The sequence below is a fragment of the Pelecanus crispus genome, chromosome 2, assembly GCF_030463565.1.
Source record: "Pelecanus crispus isolate bPelCri1 chromosome 2, bPelCri1.pri, whole genome shotgun sequence".
Lineage (NCBI taxonomy): Eukaryota > Metazoa > Chordata > Aves > Pelecaniformes > Pelecanidae > Pelecanus > Pelecanus crispus.
The window spans coordinates 16,079,703-16,097,865 of record NC_134644.1 but is presented as its reverse complement, the minus strand read 5'-3'; the positions used below and the strand labels follow the sequence as shown (position 1 = coordinate 16,097,865).

General features: G+C 38.3%; 1 protein-coding gene across 8 annotated transcripts in view; it reads right to left on the bottom strand.

The window, feature by feature from the left end:
* Positions 1-18,163, bottom strand: part of PARD3 (par-3 family cell polarity regulator) — a 462,728-nt gene that overhangs the window by 184,684 nt on the left and 259,881 nt on the right. For 5 of the 8 annotated variants that reach the window (XM_075704959.1, XM_075704961.1, XM_075704962.1 and 2 more), the window contains 2 exons: positions 17,667-17,806; positions 15,991-16,119 (listed from right to left, as the gene is read on the bottom strand). In XM_075704959.1, the coding sequence (XP_075561074.1) occupies positions 15,991-16,119; positions 17,667-17,806 (269 nt within the window). Of the gene's footprint in view, positions 1-12,062; positions 12,102-15,990; positions 16,120-17,666; positions 17,807-18,163 lie in introns of all 8 variants that reach the window. The other 3 variants (XM_075704957.1, XM_075704960.1, XM_075704958.1) reach the window with 1 other exon arrangement.

Below are 18,163 nucleotides of genomic sequence, written 5' to 3'. Positions count from 1 at the left end.
TCGGGGTGACGGCGGGCTGGGAGCGGGGGGCCCTGGGGTGTCCCCAGAGAGCGCTGGCACTCGTGGGGGCAGTAGGCATGGGCACAGCACCCCAGAAAGAAAATGGTCAGGCCCTGAGGAGCAGTGCTTGCACACAAGAGGCTGCTCCTGAAAGGAGGAACATGAGGGATGAGCTGCTCACCAGCCCTGTCCCTTGCAGCAGACATTGTCCACTTGTCTCCAACCATCCTTCAGCTATAGCAAAACGGTTTAAACCACTTTTAGTTATAACTTTATCAATTAAAAAAACATGTCATGCCCTTAAAGGCAATTCTCCGCAGTGGGCCCAGTGTCTGGCCTCCAGAAAGATGCTCATGAACCCAGCTGTGCTGTTTATTTCTCACGCACATGAAGGAGAAAGAGTAAGAGAACATCCACCAGAAGGTGCACAGTAATGTCCTAAGGTTGGCAGTTCTTCTCTGGAAGAATTAATCTGGCCAATTTTTTTCATAACCTTAGCAAATGCGTCACCTCTCTTACTGACACAGATTTTATACCCATTTTCCCCGTGTCACTCTCATCTATTTGCAAAGCTCGCTCCTCCTATTTTTCTTCTACTCCCAGTTACTTGCAGCAGGACAAAACACATAAGAAGTTAACGCGTGCCTGCTGAGCCGTCCCCATTTCTTAAGACCTGAGGAAAGGCAAAGCTGACAGGCTCTTCTGAAATGCAAACACAGGCTACGGCAAAGATGGATGTGAAAGGCTTGTGGAGTACAGCAGACTGAGATGATCAATTTGGGCACAAGCATGCTAGTTGTGTCACCATTGACCTAGAAATGCAATGCAAAAATGTCACATGGGAAGGCAGTCAGACTGCTGAGAGAACCAGAACAGCTGAGGGAACAAAAACGGGAGCTCTATCTTTTTCCACCTCGTTAAAAGCATGAACCTTAATGTGCTCACCAGCCCTTTCTCTTTAGCGTTAGATACTATTTGCTTGTCTTTAACCACCTTTTGTTTACAACAAAGCATAATGCTTCATAAATTAAAAAAAAAAAAATTAACACACCCTATCGAAGTGCCATAGCTAAGCCGGCTCCCTTATGAGTCCCATTATCCAAACACACCTCTTGGCCATGCAAATCAGCATGATATGTGCTAGCTGTCAGGCACGGAAAGGTGCACTGTGCCCATGGAAAAAATACTGGATCTAAAAAATATTTCCCAAATTTTGGGAAAATGACAACCGTAATTTTCCTGTTTGGGTCACAAAAGCACTAGTTACAGCATACATTTGAGGTGCATCTTTTGTCAGGTGGCTGCAGAATAAAACAATCTGAGAGAGATGCATGTTGCCTTTTAGTTTCTGTAACACTGATCGCTTTCATATTCCTTAATAAATAGTAGGAATGAAAGCTTGCGAACCAAAAGGAAGATAAAGCCAAGGTAGGATGTATGGGTAATCCAAGGAAGCACGTAAACTTATTGGTTTTTATTTTACTACTGCTATCATAAATTTACAATCAATCTCCCCCTCTCCCAGTATTTTCTAATGTTCTAAAAAATATGCCAGAACTTCAGCCACAGCCATCTCCCTTCCAGGGCAGAGAACAAAACTGCTTCCCTGCACAGCCCGTCCCTACCGGGTGCACTTCTCTATGCCAAAGGGTCAGCTGGAGAGAGCATCTCAGTAAGCATCCCCGAGGACTTGGCTAATGGCCTCTGTGCTACTTCAGCGAGACCTAAGAGCTGCATTATCAGCTCACACTATTCTTAATGTGAGTCTTCTGCTTGCTTGGTTTCTACAGTCTTAAATAAGGAAAAGATCTAATGCTAATATTGGGCTACAGACACCTGAGTGTGGAGGTGATACTCAAGGCCTAAACCTGGAACAATCTTCTCCTTAGCAGCTGCACATGAGTGAGTAGATCATGCATGTGAAAAAATGAGAAAAAGCAGTCTCAGCACTGGAACAGAAGTAGTGAAGCCATGAGAAAATTGCTCAACTCATCCAAAGATAAAATTACCATTACTGGGCTAAGGCTAAATTGCTTTAGGGACTTCATTGGGTATCCACAGCTTTTTTCAACTGAGCCAGCTTGTTTCACCACCATACCTGTGTCCTCAATTTTAGGGACATGAGAAGCCTTTTGCCCTCTAGAATCTGTGTGGCATCTGTCAGTACCATATGCTTGAATATAGATTTTAAAAAAAGAAAGTGATAGAGAGAACAAACATTTCTTTCTGATAGCACACCCTTTTTCCTAACAATACTTAGGAGAAAACCGTGGCTTTCAAGAATAACTGAACTGATTCAAGGACTATGGATACAGAAGTACTGACTCTAACATTTGTGCCACACCATGGTACCAAAAAAGGTCTTACTATATATGATGTATTGAATACAACTCCATACATACAAACCTTGGAACAGAACTATATAGTGATCAGGAACCCCTAAACAATCATAAAGGAGCCATTCTCAGAGAAATAAGCAGGAAGATTTTAGCCTGGTACCATAATATTTTGAACCAAAGTTGTAAAAACAAAAACAAACAAAAAAAACAACAAAACCTCAGATTGGCTGAATCCTTTGTTCCCTAAAGCCCTTTAGAGTACAGAAACACTGCACGTAGTGCGACTCTCTCCAATGAATTAAATATCAGCTATTACAAAAAAGTAAAATTTGCACTGAAATTAAGTATCTAAATGTAACAAACCATAGAAATTCCCTAGTATAGCCATGAGACAGCATAAAAATGCACAAGAACCTAAAATGCAATTGAAATTGAAATTTAAAAATTTCAACTGAGAACACAATCACTTCCTAATTGCAATAACTTCCATTTGATCTTGATATACTCTAAATTAACAGCTTTGCTATGTCAATCAAACACCTCAACACTATTTTCATGATTAGTTGATCTGTGGGAGAAATTTATTCCTTCATATACTTTGACAGGCCAGCAGCAAACACGCAAGCAGAATTATGTACTGTGAACCCTGAGCAACAAAATTCAACTCCCTTAAGATTTTTCACACACTGTGTCCAAAACAATTAACAGCAGAACAATATTCCGTTCAGACAGAGTCTGCTGAGGAAAAGGTCATCTGAAATGACTTCAGCTGGATGAATGAAGCTGCTCAAGTATGTAATTTGTAATAAAAATTCGACTGGTGATAAAATATGTAGGTGACTTTTTTTTTTTTGCTATAAATTCATACTTAGCATCAATTTATGCTAAACGACATTTGAAATCAGATTTTCACTTTTTAAATGCAACATAAATACATCGTAAATTTAAAGATAAACTTCCTGACTAGAGTCAACTTATGGCCATGCTTCGATACATACAGAGATTAAAAAAAGCCATCGGATAAACGGGGGGAGAAATTCTTTTTCTCTTCTACATAACATTGGTTTCTGATCTGATCATAAAACTGGATTTAATTTTATAAACAACATTAAAACAGACCTTGACACTAAAAGTGCAATAAGTCTATTTTATCATGTCAGTAACAACATCTCCTCCTTATCCTTTTATGTTTTAAATACTATGAAGAAATTTCTTGCTTGGAACTTCTTCCCTTAATAAAATCTCATCAGGGTTCAGCTGGTGAGTAAGGAGCATGAGATGAGTGAAAAAAAGAAACTTAACAGCAAAGAAAAACCTCCTCCCACCTAACAGGGGAAGCAATTTTCAATCAAGCTGGGACGAGTTCCCGAAGAGGCTCGCTGCAGCTACAAATCTGGCTGCATTCTCTCCAGCAAAGTTCATTTTCTTGCAAGCTTAGACATGCTGTCTTCTCAGCAGCTATTAAGTCACTGAAACCTGTCTGCAAGTTACTTTGTGATTATGTATAGATAAAAGAAATAAGCCAATCATGGGAGTCTCAGCAAAAATCCAGTGCACTCCTGTTTTCTTTCACCGAAGTAATTAATAAAGCTCTGTATCGCCACTCTTAGAGGGTAACCTGTATTTCCAAGTCATGTATATAACACACATGAAAACATTTACGGGGCTTTTGCATGCACACGCATATGCATGTACATACACAAACAAACCCATCTTATATGATGATGAAATTCACGTGATAAATTATGTAACTACAGCACAAACCCTACCTAACGCCTCCAATGACCCCATCTACACTAGTCACTTTACCTGCCCCCAAAATCCTGTTGTGTCCAGCCTTCTAATATCACAGCCCTAAGCTTGTCAGCCTCTGTTTAGTTATTATTTTGTTAACCTATCAACCTTTTGCCCGACAAATGCATCTTCTCTCTTTTGAATTTGTCCAGACTGAAAATCTCAAGTTCTTGAAAGATGCGTTTGAAGTCCCATGGACATTAAGAGCCCACCTGGTCTAGGAAGGGTAGGCTAGAAAAGTAAAAGGACTGGAATTTGCAAAATCCCAGGTTTAGTCATTTGGTTCCAATAATGAGGAATTCCAACCTAACATCACAGCCTTTTCCAGGATATTTTCAATCTTTATTTTTAACATAGAATTAATTATTCTTTCTCGCAAGGCACCCATGATACTAAGCAATCATAACTCCTATACATTGGGAAACCAATAAAATTTGTCTCAGTATTACTATAACAAAATAGAATTCTTATTTTAAAGCATGCATGACAGATTCAAGAGACAGGAGATTTCACTTAGCTGTTGTGCAAAAACATTCTTGACATCAGAGATGACTCTGCCCTTCAAGTTAGGTGGGTAACATTGCTGTCATATCAGGCCACCTTCTAAACTGAGATACACCAGAAGATGACGACTCTCGCTTTTATCATATGCCATCACACATGCAAATGCAGAACATGTAAATTGAGCAGCTCTAAGGAAGCAAAATAGCATCCGTGGTCAACGTTTTTGTGGGGGGTGATGTTTAGTACTTATAAAAATGTAGCTGTATTACTGCTGGAGGTACTGAAAACAGAACAATGTAGGTGGCCTGTAACACACCTCTCCAACTTCAGTCGAGGCCTCTCCTGAGGAGGAATAACTGAGAGCTGATGCATCCTGCCGTGGGTAGGCATTAAAGATAAATATAACTACAGCAGCTCGTTCAGATTTAAAACTGGACCTCCGGCAGAGAAAAGCCTGCCTACTGATCCAATAGTGACACGTATGCTCCAACCCGGTTTCCTCCTGAAATACAAGAAGGCCTTTTGGCTTTTTTTTTTTTCTTTAAATCAAACAATCATGTGTTGCATTACAGGTTATAAGGGCCTGAAGTGTCTACTTACCTAGTTATAAAATGATACAGGGTTTAAGCCAACTAAACAACTAAAATTCTTATGCTTTCTCTCTTTTTCTAACTCCTCCTAGGTTAAGTATTTTAATATCTCCCATATGTTAGATAAACACTAATGAATCTTATTTGCACATATACACTGAGACTCATTATTCATATTAGCTAAGTTAATATGTCACATCTGGCAAAGACTGCACTCTCGTTCAAATCAAACAGCAGCTGCTAAATATCAAAAAATAAATTTGAATTCTGAGATTTTATGGGAAATGTGGTCTGCTTTAATTTTAACCCCATCAAGTAAAAGTTTTTTGCATATTATATGTGGATTAACTCTGGTATGTATTTATATGCAGAAATACTAGCTCATGAAAATACTGCAAAACGGGCCTGTTACATTTCCAGTTATATCCATTTTAAGGATTTAATTTAATATCAAAAAGCATGTTCCACATTCAAAAGTGTCTTCAGTTTAATGTTTTTGATGGATTAAAAAAATGGTTTAGGAAAAAATTAAATGTTTTCCAAAGCACAAAACTCCTAGCATGTGATTTTCATTTAGTATGAAAATCAAAGCTTTGCAAAAGCCCATGTTTAAGTACATCCACATGTTTGTTATTCGTCTCTATAAGGCAGTCATTGCTTGTCTATGCTAACATTATTCTCTCTCCCTAATGCTAACACTCTGATCTGGGCTGTCGTAGAAACTGCTTTAAGCAGTTGAGATTCTATGTTTCAAATCAACCGATCAGACTGCTAGAAATACTTTGTTGGTTACGCATCTCAGAACTCCACACAGGGACTAGTCTGTTGCCACTACCATAATGATTGTACTTTATTCAGGCCAACATACCCTGTTCCAAACTGTTGTTCCTACACAAATTTTGTGCTCCTACTGTACGTTCTGAAACAAATACACAATTGTAACGCTAACTCCATTTCTTTGCAGGATGCTTATCCTGGAGAAGTGAAAACCAAGGGATTAGATACACAGCAGGTGTCTGCTCTGCCAAAGAAGCCTGTAAAGCTACAGCTCTCTGCACTATCCCTTGTTCAAGAAAAACTTCAATGCCCAACACACTAATGACACAGCTCCCTAAAAATCTTTATACTTCTCTCACTGGCCTATTGCATGCACAAGACCTGAAAGACTGAAGAAACAGATAAAGTGTGTCTGGGAAAGCCAGACAGAAAAGCAAAGCTGAAAGGGAAATAATGCCTTTGTAGAAGACCATGGCAACAAACTTGTTCCACATGAGGCAGTGCCCGTAGAGGGCACTGGGGCTGACCTGTGTCTTACTCCTACTTCTGCTGCAGGCTTTCAGGCAACCGTGGCAAACCACTTCATCTCACTGTTTTCCCTGGACTTAATAGCAAGGAAGAATCAACACCAAGAGTCTAAAGCCAGCAGTGCACTAAAACAAGCTTTGCACAAAACCAACGAGTTTTCAGAGGTTTAAATAGGAATTTTAAGCAACAATGTGAACTTTGCACTCACCTAAATTAGGCCAAGTGTTTGAAAGAACCTGATAACCCTATTGCCTGTGCAAGCAGATGGCCAACTAAAGGATCTGGGGGCCCCTTTCAGTCTCACACCCTGTATCTGTTGTTTGAATTGTAAATGCCTTACCCAGTCGACTTATTACCCAAAATAACATAGGAAACAGTGTAATAACGGTGAATGATGTGCACACCAGTGTAGCTTCAGGATGACTCTGCAACGGTGGCACTGAGGCAACCCTGTTACAGAACCTCAGTGGAGGGACACGCACATTGCCTTCCACGAAACTGGCAATTGGCCGGTAAGTGCTATCAATGCAAGCTTTGAGAAATCAGGCTAAAGCTGCTCCGCAGTGCTGCATGGAGCCAGCTTGGGTGTGCCACACTGCAGCCCAGGTAAATCACCTGCAGATGACAGAGTCAAAATTATGAGCCTGAGGGTCACTCCCAAGCACAGCATTACACAGAAGTTTACGCGGATCATCACTGAACGTTCCAGGAAATTGAGACTACTCAAAGAGCATTCATAAACACAGTCACTCAACTGTTGTATTAATTATTCACTAGGAATTAACGTCTCAGCTCTCCTCATTAATGCCCAAGAACATGCTATTCAATACTAGAGTACCTCCTGTGGTAAACGACTGTAAACACAACAGTATCCTGCAGAAGATCACACATTCACTACATCTTTCTTTCATATGGCCAGTGATCTGTTTCTTATGTCACAACTTTATTAAAAATACAATCTGAAACCACTCAAAATAGCACCAAAACGGCTTGTACAACATTGTAATCACCCTTGTGCCTCACACCATTAGAAGATAAAAAGGTATAAAAATAATCAGCACCGGTTATTTGCAGTATTCCTAAACACCATGGAGGAAATAACAGCATCAGCTTAATCATCAGCCAAACCTCTCTTCTTTCCATAAACTCATTCTGTATCTAATGAAATCAGCGCTGCTGGTGGTGTAGGTTGATATTAGTCAATGTACGATCTTGGCTCAATTTTCAGACATTTGGATCACCTATTGCAGCAATGGAAACTGATGAAGCTCTAAACTGTTCCCCAAAGAAGGTTCTGTGCAAAGGAAGACTTGCATCAACTGAGTGATACAAAGCTGCTGTAAAAGCTGAAGTTCTGTATAGGTGCTAAACATGAGGTGGTGAGAACTTAACTTACAGCTTTTGAAAAACAGCTATGGATATGTACCCAGTGACTACATATCTTGACGTAATACAAACAGCTTTTTACCAAAAGTAAAAAACAAACACACAGGCACTGAGAACACCACCATCTTAAAGCTCAACACTGACAGTGCTTTCTTCCCCAAGACTAAGCTCCAAGAATTTTCCATCCATTAATCAATATAAATTATGTCTTTCTAGGCATTTGCTATTGTATCTCTCACATTCGTAACACGAAAAAGTTGCGAACAAAAAGCGTACAAAAATAATTAGGCATCAGTTCTCACAAAATGCCTCTGACCATGGTGGCATCACCCCATTCCTACAGGTGATGAATTCTTGCATAAAAAGTGTAGCTAGCTAATTTACTCAGAACCGCACACAAAGAGTCTATGGCAAGAACACAAACTGAAGCCAAAAATGCTCATAGGTTTAGCCACGACATGTTCTGAATAAACATGGTGATCAAAATGAAATTTAGATAATAACAGGAATATCAGATGTTTGAGTTCAGAAGAAAATAAAAATCAATCCCATTTGCAATTTTTATCAGGGATGCTACACATTTATATATTGTTTCAACACACCAACCACTCTTGTTATGTCACTGTTACGAATCCTGCACTCACTAAAATTCATCACATCCTGCTCACTCACAGCAATTTGACAGAAAAACAAATGAGAACGGAAAACTGAAGCTTTGCCATGCTGCTGAGTGTAACAATCATGGAATGAAATCCTGAATCCTAACTTTGAATCTCTTTTTACCAATAGACAACACTGCCTACAAAATACTTACATATACGATAATTATTATTTTTGTAGCGTCACGCTTATATGAAAGTTAACTTGCCGGTCTGAATTCAGGAAACAAACTGAATCACAATTGTAAAAGCAAAATATTACTGAAACACTATTGACTTTCAAAGAGTATGAGGAAAAATTAATTGGCAGATGTTTTACATAGCATAATTAACAGTTCATTTCAATGCTCTGTAACAAGATTAAGATAATTATGCTTAGAAACAGAAATGTAATAATGATAAATTACTAGTTTTCATATTACGGTCAATCTCCTACATTCCAAATAATCACGATGTTTAGAAATAGGTGCATCTGTTCCATGCTGTCATCAGCTATACAAATGGTACAGACTCATGGCTGGGTGAAACAATCTTTCAACCAAGATACATGAAATTTCCTTGCTTCAGGAGTAAATGGAGCGCCTGTTCCGTTCATCAGCAAAACAGAAGGTAAAAACAGCAGTACCGTTTTCACCAGGGCACACTTACTGGATAGAAACTGAAGTTGCATTAGCAATTTGCATTTCTTATGGATAACTGGAGAGCAAAGCTTAAATTCTGCGAGCTTAGCAAGTTACAAAAACTCCTCATATGGAAGTCCAAGAATGGGAATATGAGAATCTGTGCTCTCTGATGGTGTGCAAAATACAAAGTCATATGCTTTCCTATATGGGTAGTAAGAAATAACTCTCTCAAGGATTTCAGGCCACAAATAAATTAAGATAAAACTAATTTTCAAGGTTTTCTTTTATTACATCTATGAAGACTCTAACTAATGCATCCAAGTGCCATAATATTAGTGTAAACCATTTCAAAGTAACAGTTACATGACTGCAACCCCTGAGTGTTAATAATGTGTTGATAAATTAGGCTTTATATTTTGGGGTCTACATATAAATTTTATTTCAGACCTTCCATTTTCAAGTGTTTTTTTCCTTTTTTAATTTCAAAAGTGCATTTTTCTTCTATTTCCCCACAAAGACATAACAACAACAAAAAAAAACCCGCAACCATTTTGCCTTCAAATTAAAAACAGACTTGTATTTCACCCCTCTCTCATTTCTATAGCTTCACTGCTTTCATCATGCTTTTTTTGGCCTTTTTTTTTGCTTTGTTTTCTACTATCAAGTCCTTGACACTTGAAGACTAAAACCTCACAACTAACAGCACAAAGATCAGACCAGGCACAGAAATAGAAATTGCAAGATTAGAAATCTCAAAGACCTGAAAAGTAGACAGAGGAGGAATTAATAGGGATTGAGGCAGAACCAAGGAGAATAAAGGAAAGCAATGAAAAATACTTTCAAAAATAATAATTAAAAAAAAAAAAGTGTGTGACTGTATTATTAATGCGCAGCTGAGGAAAATTAGTTCTGTAGAACTAGCGTATCACACTTATCCAAAGCAAAGTAGATTGGAAGAAGGGAGGTAAGTGCAAAAGCATTGTGCATTATAAATACCCACTGACGCCTTTCACCTTTAGTCCATTTTTTCATTCCCACCCTGGAGTAGGCAAATTTAAAGAAACCTATTGTTCCTACTATTGATTACTGTTGCTCTGAGCCTTCAAATATATATTAAAAATCCCCCCAAAATCCCACCTCATGATGAATGAAAAACCCAAGACATTATGCCAAAAACATCTGACCAGCTTTCTAGCTTCGTGCCTTCACTAACCACGTATGTCTCCACATATTTCACAATTCACTTCCTTATTTCCAAGGCTTGCTAAGGCTTTCTGGCTGTTTTTTCAGAAATCCCTAGCTACCCATACACTCCCTGTCCCTCTTACATAATCCCCTGGTTAACAAGCAATTTTTAGCTCACATCTATAGAGAACAAGTGAGAGATCCTTATTTTCTTTTGGTCTTTTCTTGGATGAAGTCAGGAAGTTGATTGGAAAAATCATAGAGAAAAGATTTCACCAGGGAGTTTGGTATAAAACATTAACTTTGCAACAGAAGAGCAATTGCTTTATATAAACATCCTATAGGCAACCTGCCTAATCTTAATGAGGTTTTGGGGCAGAATTTCAAGTCCTAAAGCCAGGACACTTTTATAAGGCTGCACCCACAAATTATTTTCAATTGTATTCAATTACAGGCAGAAATACTGTCCTGGGCTTTGATCTTTGATCTCCTTACATATAAGCAGTACATGGTAAGAAACTGTGAATATAAAAACATACATGCACTAATGAGATGTACTAAAAAGATACTGCAGGGCATGTCTGAAACAATGAAACATCCATGATTTTGCAGAGCCCTTATGCAGATGACTTTCAGACTAGGACATCAAAAGACAGAGGGATAAAAGTGAATATTGCTACGTTCAACACAAATGCCCATTTTAGCAGTTAACATTCCATCGGCCTGAAACATTAATAGTATCAACCAATGTACCCTAGACTATTTCACTGAGATGGCTCTTACATCACTTTACCTAGTCTTGACTTTCTTTTTATTCCAGACACCATCTCACCATTGCTGCTAAGGCATTCTGAATCACCTAGACAAGCTTTTTCTGTTTTTCGGCAGCCTAAATAATTTCAAATCCCAGCACGAATCCTCTTAATTTCTCCATAATCTAATTTATTATTTAATTTTGAAATAGGTACCTAATAGATTGGACTTTCTCGAAGTACATTTTAACTAAGATACAGTATACCTTTAAGGTAATATACTACTGTTACTTTATGAAATATTAACAGAGGATACAAATCTTTTATTTCAGAAAAACTTTTTACATATATTAGTATAATGAGTATTAACACCGAACCTGTTCCACTGGCTAAAATGAGGTGCATAAACAGTATACAACCTCAATATACAGCCTCACTGACACATCACACACAAACCTGTTACAGCCTTCAAAGGGTTAAACATGATACTACTTCCCTATAAATTCTTAAAAATAACAAACAAACAGTGGTTTGCTGTGAGGATACAATTGAGACTGAAATCCAAACTGCCTCATTTCTGTGTTTGTATCTCAGGTTTCAGTCATATAATCATGATTTAAACAATTAGTTTCAACAAGCAACCCAAACTAACAGTCTACTCTTATCATTCCAACTTCAGGCCTTTGGCAGTGTATAAAAGATGTAATTTCAAATAGCACTTGAATGTACGTAATAATTGAATTGTATATAATATTCAAACAGTATTTGAAATTACATTTAAAAACGCATTTAAAATGTAAAGCTAGAGAGAGCCATCTACAGTATATAAGGTGAAAGGAGGATCTGTGAAACTTTGATGGAGAAGTGCCATATCAATTTAAAAACATTTGGGAGTCTTCCAGTATGGAAAAGACAAAGCTCTTACCGTTTCCTTTGGAATTTGTGACTGGCTTTGTTCTGCATTCTAAAGGAAGTAAAAAAAATAAATAAGAACACGACTACATACGACATATACTATCTATCAGCAGGGGGATAAACAAAGAGCTCTAATTCTGACGTGAAGTGGTAATGGAAAAATGAAGGGTGTTCATCACACTCCCTGATGCAAATTTTTCTAAACAAGCACTAAATGAGAGGTGAACAAAAATAACCTCCAGCAATCTTAGGCCAGTGCACCTGACTTTATCTGGCTACGAGGGCGGTGGCTATCTGGCCAAGGAAGGATCACAGCTACTTGCACCATTTTCTGGCTGGTGGAACGTCCTCATTCAGGAATGTTCTCCCCAGGCTTTTCCCTTCTGCTTTGAAGGCTTCAAAGAATGACCTCAGCAGTCCAGATGAACCCTTCCAAATATTTTAAGCAAGTGCCTATTTTTTAAAACGTCCCTTCTCATTTTAAGAAGGAATTTCCCTTTTGAGTGTGTTTGGATGAACCAGAACTACAGCACTGGATATCCCAGGACAGGAGGGTGCTTTCAGTCACCACAGATGGGACGCTCCCATACTTTGCTTTCCTCACCTGTGTCTCAGGGCTCATAAGGCAAACATACATCATTGGAAAACCCTTCTGCATCCCCTAATCAATTCTGGAAACAGACGTAAAGAACTATTGCTCTTCCAAGCCCACGTCCACCCATATTAAAAGCCCTTTGAGCACCCAGGAGCCACCTTGCTGCTGGCTGGACGATCCCTTTCAGGCTAACCAGCTATTTCTTTCCATTCAGCTGGGCCAAAATGAAATGCTAGGGTTTCCTGGACTTTTTTTGCTTTGGGCTATTTTGCAGGAGGTTCAAATGATTAAGCACAAAAATGTGGTGGTCAAGTAGTAGCAAAAACATCCAGTTAGCTTTAACCCACAGCTAACAGCCAGTAAGAAAATAGATGAAGGAGCCAACTAGCAGAAACATGTAAAGGACCTACATGTATCAAAGGGCGTATTAACTTGGAGGGTACAGGAGACTAACTCTGCCAGCCAGTCTCTGCTGATACTGAGAATTTAGCTCAAAAGCTAAATAACCCAAGTCAATCCTTCAGTGGATTCACACAGTCAGTAGCAGGCTCTAAGAAAATCCTTCACAGCAAGTTATGTTCGGTTACGTGAGGTAACTGCAGTAAAACAGGAGCTCTACTTAACCAGTGTAATCCTCACTCCCTTCACAAAGGGAGGGAAGATTTTTAAGAGACAATCTGCCGCTGATGCGGACAAGCCCTAATGTATTACCTACCTGGCATTAGGTTAACTCTGGAAGCAATAAAATGCCTGGTATTCTGGAGAAGCATAATGATTCTTCCAGATCTCACTGGTTAAAATTGACTGCTGACAATGTGGTTTTATTCCCTGCATCCACGTTTTACTCACTTTTACCATGATTTGTATAGAAGCTGCTGCACTGGATGATAGTTCTCCATCACACACCCTCCCAACCTGACAACACAAACTACGAAGATCCCGTACTAACCTATATGGGCTCAACTTAACATTCCCATAAGTTTTAGACACAGCTACACATTTTTGTAGGTCCCTTCCAGACAATAATGGCAACATACATCAAAGACATTAAACTCCACAACTCTCCTGAAAGTTTATTATCTTCATTTGACTTATAAAGATACCAAAGGATAAGTAAGTTTTCAGAAGTCATTCAACAAGCTATAAACCAAAACATAAAATCTAAACACCTCTTTTATTGGGATTTCTATCTGTACAAAAGTTGGCAAATATAAAATGGTTTTTATACTGAGTGCTCCTCAGCAAGCAACAGCAAGTCCTGCACTTTATGAGATGGATAATATCAAATAACATGATTTTCTGCATATGGTTTCTGAGACACATCTTATTCAGTTAATATTTAAAGCATACAAATATAGAAAGTATGACAGAAATAGGGGAAGGATGCAAAGACAAATTCTTCCTAAGTGGCCAAAGAAGGTTTGCACGTGAAAAAGATGAACTGACATGATTTCAGATCATTCCCCTCCCTCCTTCAATATTATTTTTCTTTTATTTTTGTACATAAAGCTAGTAATAGACTATGAGAGGAGCTGGTCGAAGAGACTTTCTTTTTTCTTTTAAGATTATTTCTTACCAGAGAAGAAAGAACAGCCCTTGTGACGGGTTTTTTAGTTCAACACCTTCCCCAGCAATTCTGCTCCTGCTCTTTGACAGCTATCAGCAGAGCTCACCTAACATTTCTTCATGCCAAAATGCAAACAAACAAATCTTTATGCAACAGAGGATCATCACATACACGTACTGTCAGATCCTCACAATGTCATTTGTTCAGCTGGAGCTACAGAGACGTACACCAGTTTGGATCTGATCTCTGACTACATAGCGCAGAGCCCACCTACTACCTGACACAGCCACGATGAGATCTGGCTTCCCTATGCTGATGTTTGCCAAAAGAGCTGAGACAGTCTCGCCTGAGCAGCAGCAGGGAGGCTACTGATGTTGAACTCATTTAAAGGGGCTGCTCTGCGGTTATCTTTAAAACATAATCAAGTATTACTGTGGTTAAATCTCTACCATACTCACACCATATCTCTCTTCACAATTATTTGAACAAAATACCATGTTAAATTATGCATTATAACTACCTCATTTGAATACAGAAATAATATACACAAAATTAAGACATTTTCTTACTTCTAAGTTTATTTAGAAAACTTAAAAAGCATTTTCATTCACCTTTATGTAAGATAGCAATACTGTGAAAATTACATCATAGGAACTTATAAACAGGTTGCTTTCACAGTTCCAGCAATCAGGTAGGGCATAATATAATTTCAAATCGTTGATTTCTCTTTATTTTATGACAACTTTCACTTCAGTACCTGAAGTCATGTTCCAAGAATATTAAGTTAAAAGTGTGGATCATTTGCAACCTTCCCTGCCACTTTGACTTCCTAAGTTTAACTGTAGTTTTGAAAAGTAAAAGGCTACTGTTAAATGTCTTGAAATGGCCAAACAAAAATTCATTCTCCTTGCATTCAAAATAACATAAATCCAATAGAAAAATTAACCAATCTATTCATCATACTAAATGTCACTTATATTCGTCTTCTCTTTTCATGATAATACAGCCAAATAAGTTATTTTTAGAGCTATATATATAGCTATGATAATACAAATAATAAATAATTTCAGCAGTTCAATGGAATACAGAACAAAGTAAGACTGCTACATTCACAGTCTACCTTTTCATAACAGAAATTATCTTGTATAATTATCAGAGAAATATCTGTATACACTGTGCAAGTGGAGTAGGTACAGCATGAAACATCATTTTATTTCCATTTCATGTAAATTCCTCAGAAACATTTTCTGAATTACCCTGCTAAATTAATAACTGCAAGGTTTCCATTCCACAGAGATTGCACTGATATTCAAAAAAGACTACTATTTCTTATATATTCCACTTTTTGATAGAAAGGTATTTACATATCCTGTTTTGGCATAATATTATATGATCTAAAATATTTTAGTGAGCAAGTAGTGGGACAAATGGCAGGCTTTCAAACATAGACTTGTCCATATGAAAGATATGAAGTAATCTACTTGTCTGCATGCATCCAAATAAAGTCCATCCAATAGTTTCTTCTATAATAAACATTTCCACTCAAAATAAAACTCTCACTTATACATTATTAACAAATATGTAATTCCAGTAGCAGATCTTGACGATAATAAACATTCATGTAAAATGTTCTAAATAAAGCAAAATAGCTGTTGGTTTGGTTTTTTTTTTCCTCTTATATTCAGTGCTGGCCATGCATGTTTACTAGCAGGTGACAAGACCAAATCATTTGCTCATACTCATCTAAATCTCTTAGCTGCTCTCTATTTTACGCACCAGTTCCCTTGGATGGAATGTTTCTTCCTGTCGACAAATCAGAAGGCCGACAGTCCCTCCCATCTTGGTGCTTCGCAGCAAGGACACAACTTCTTCTTGAGTTTTTCCTGTTAAATCAACTCCATTTACCTGTGACAAAGAAAATATTATAAATTGATAGGACTCCAAAACAGGAAAAAGAGTAGAAATTCATACTGAAAAGTCACGTGAATCATATGGGACTATTAAAAAACCCTCACTGAAGCTATCTGCTTATTGGCTCAATACAGCTTCCATTTAATAGAACTAATTAAACATGCATCCTTTACATAGAAATACAAATAAGAAGCAAGACAGCAATATTTCCTTTCTCTTTACCAGGAACAGTATACTCCAGTATACTCTAAAGCCAACTAATTCCATCTACCAGTATTTTTTACAAGAACTTCTGCATAAAAACCCTTCGGCAAAATCAATGTGTGATCCAAAACTGGTCCTGTTTCCACACGCCTTGGTGTTGTACCTACCTTCCAAATATATCTTGCACAATACATTGTGTCAAAAGTAGAAAATAATTTTTCCCCCACAAATAACTTTGGAGCAGTTCCTCTTTATTTTGCCTTTGTTCAGCGGTCCAATCCCTTGGCCTCCACATACCACTTACCAGTACAGACAGGTATGGAACACATACAGGTAAATGTCCCATTCTATGAGTTAACTTGAGTAAGGGAGCAGCCAGAGAAAGACAGGGTATTCTCAGGCTTGCCTGTTCAGAAACATTTTGGAAACGTAAGGCAGATCAGCTAACGGTGTTAAGCAAGACAGCGTGGTGCTCAGAAGAAGTCAGCAAACCATCTTTCTCCTTTCCCTCATAAGAGATCACGGCTCACGCAGTTGCGATGCCGTAACTGTTGTCTTAAATGCTTCTCAGTCCCCTTCTACCCAAGTCATCTGGGTTACCCTGAATTACAGTAATTACAGAGTTCCTCCAGCAACAATTCAAGCTGACTTGGCCAATTGTGCAGTAAAGTGAAGTTAGGGCACTGAGAGGCAGTTACAGTCCCAGCTGTACCTCTAGTGTCATTTGGCTTAGGGACAGTAATGAAGAGCTGTGGGTGGTAACATCTTCTATCGCTCCAGCTGGAGTTGCAGGAAGATCTCTGCTGTGCCCTTATCTAAGAGAAATTTAATTCCCTTGAGGACATGCTCCCTTCAGGATGGAACTGGCCTTGATTCTCTGGAGCACTACCCTCCTCTCATATTGTGCCTTTAAGTTCATTCACTAAACCTTTTCAGGGTTTTGTCTTCCATACTTGGCAACATCTCCAATAATTTCTGGTCTGTCACTCCATGCTGATTTAATGCCTCTTATTATGTAACAACTACTTTGCTTCAACTTATTCCTAAGCAGCAATGCAAGACTATGGCACTATATATATGCACATACGGACATGTAAGCTCATGTTTTCATAGTATGTCTGGGTCCAGCTCTTAAAACAGTTATGTACTGAAAACGCACAGCCCTTGATCTGTTACCTAAAAAACCAAAGCCTATCCCTTCCCCGCACCAAAAAAAAAAGAAAAAAAAAGAAGATGGAAATATTCTCGTAACATAAACTACTAAGAGCTTTTCGGAACTGAACTAGTGCATAGGCTCATCCCAAAATACAGGCAAACAACATGTAACACTTCATCACCTCAATTAATCGGTCTCCAGCTTTTAGTCTCCCATCTTGAATAGCTGCACCTCTCGGAAGGATGTTTTTCACATAAATTGGAGCAGAGCCACCAATTGGGACATCTCTTGAAGTAATGCTAAATCCCAAGCCTTCTGTACCTGCATAAAGAATGTAGAATATTACTTGTTAAAATGCACATTTTATATTATATATTATTTTTACCCAGCAGAACGTATGTATACTTCACTGATACAATCCATGAAAAAATATATATAAGATTTAAGAACTACTGCATGGCAAAAAAAAGAAAAAAAAGGCATATATAGGAATGCTATAGCTGAAGCACTGAGTCTTGGCACAGGTGGCTCAGCAGGCCTTCCTTGCAACTTGCTGTTCTGATGATTTCCAAGTCATTGCCATATTTCCAACTTTCTATTTCAGATGAGCTGAGTGACAAGGAATCAGAACAAAGCATATCTGATATCCTATCACTGCCTTCCCCCTTGTCAATCTGG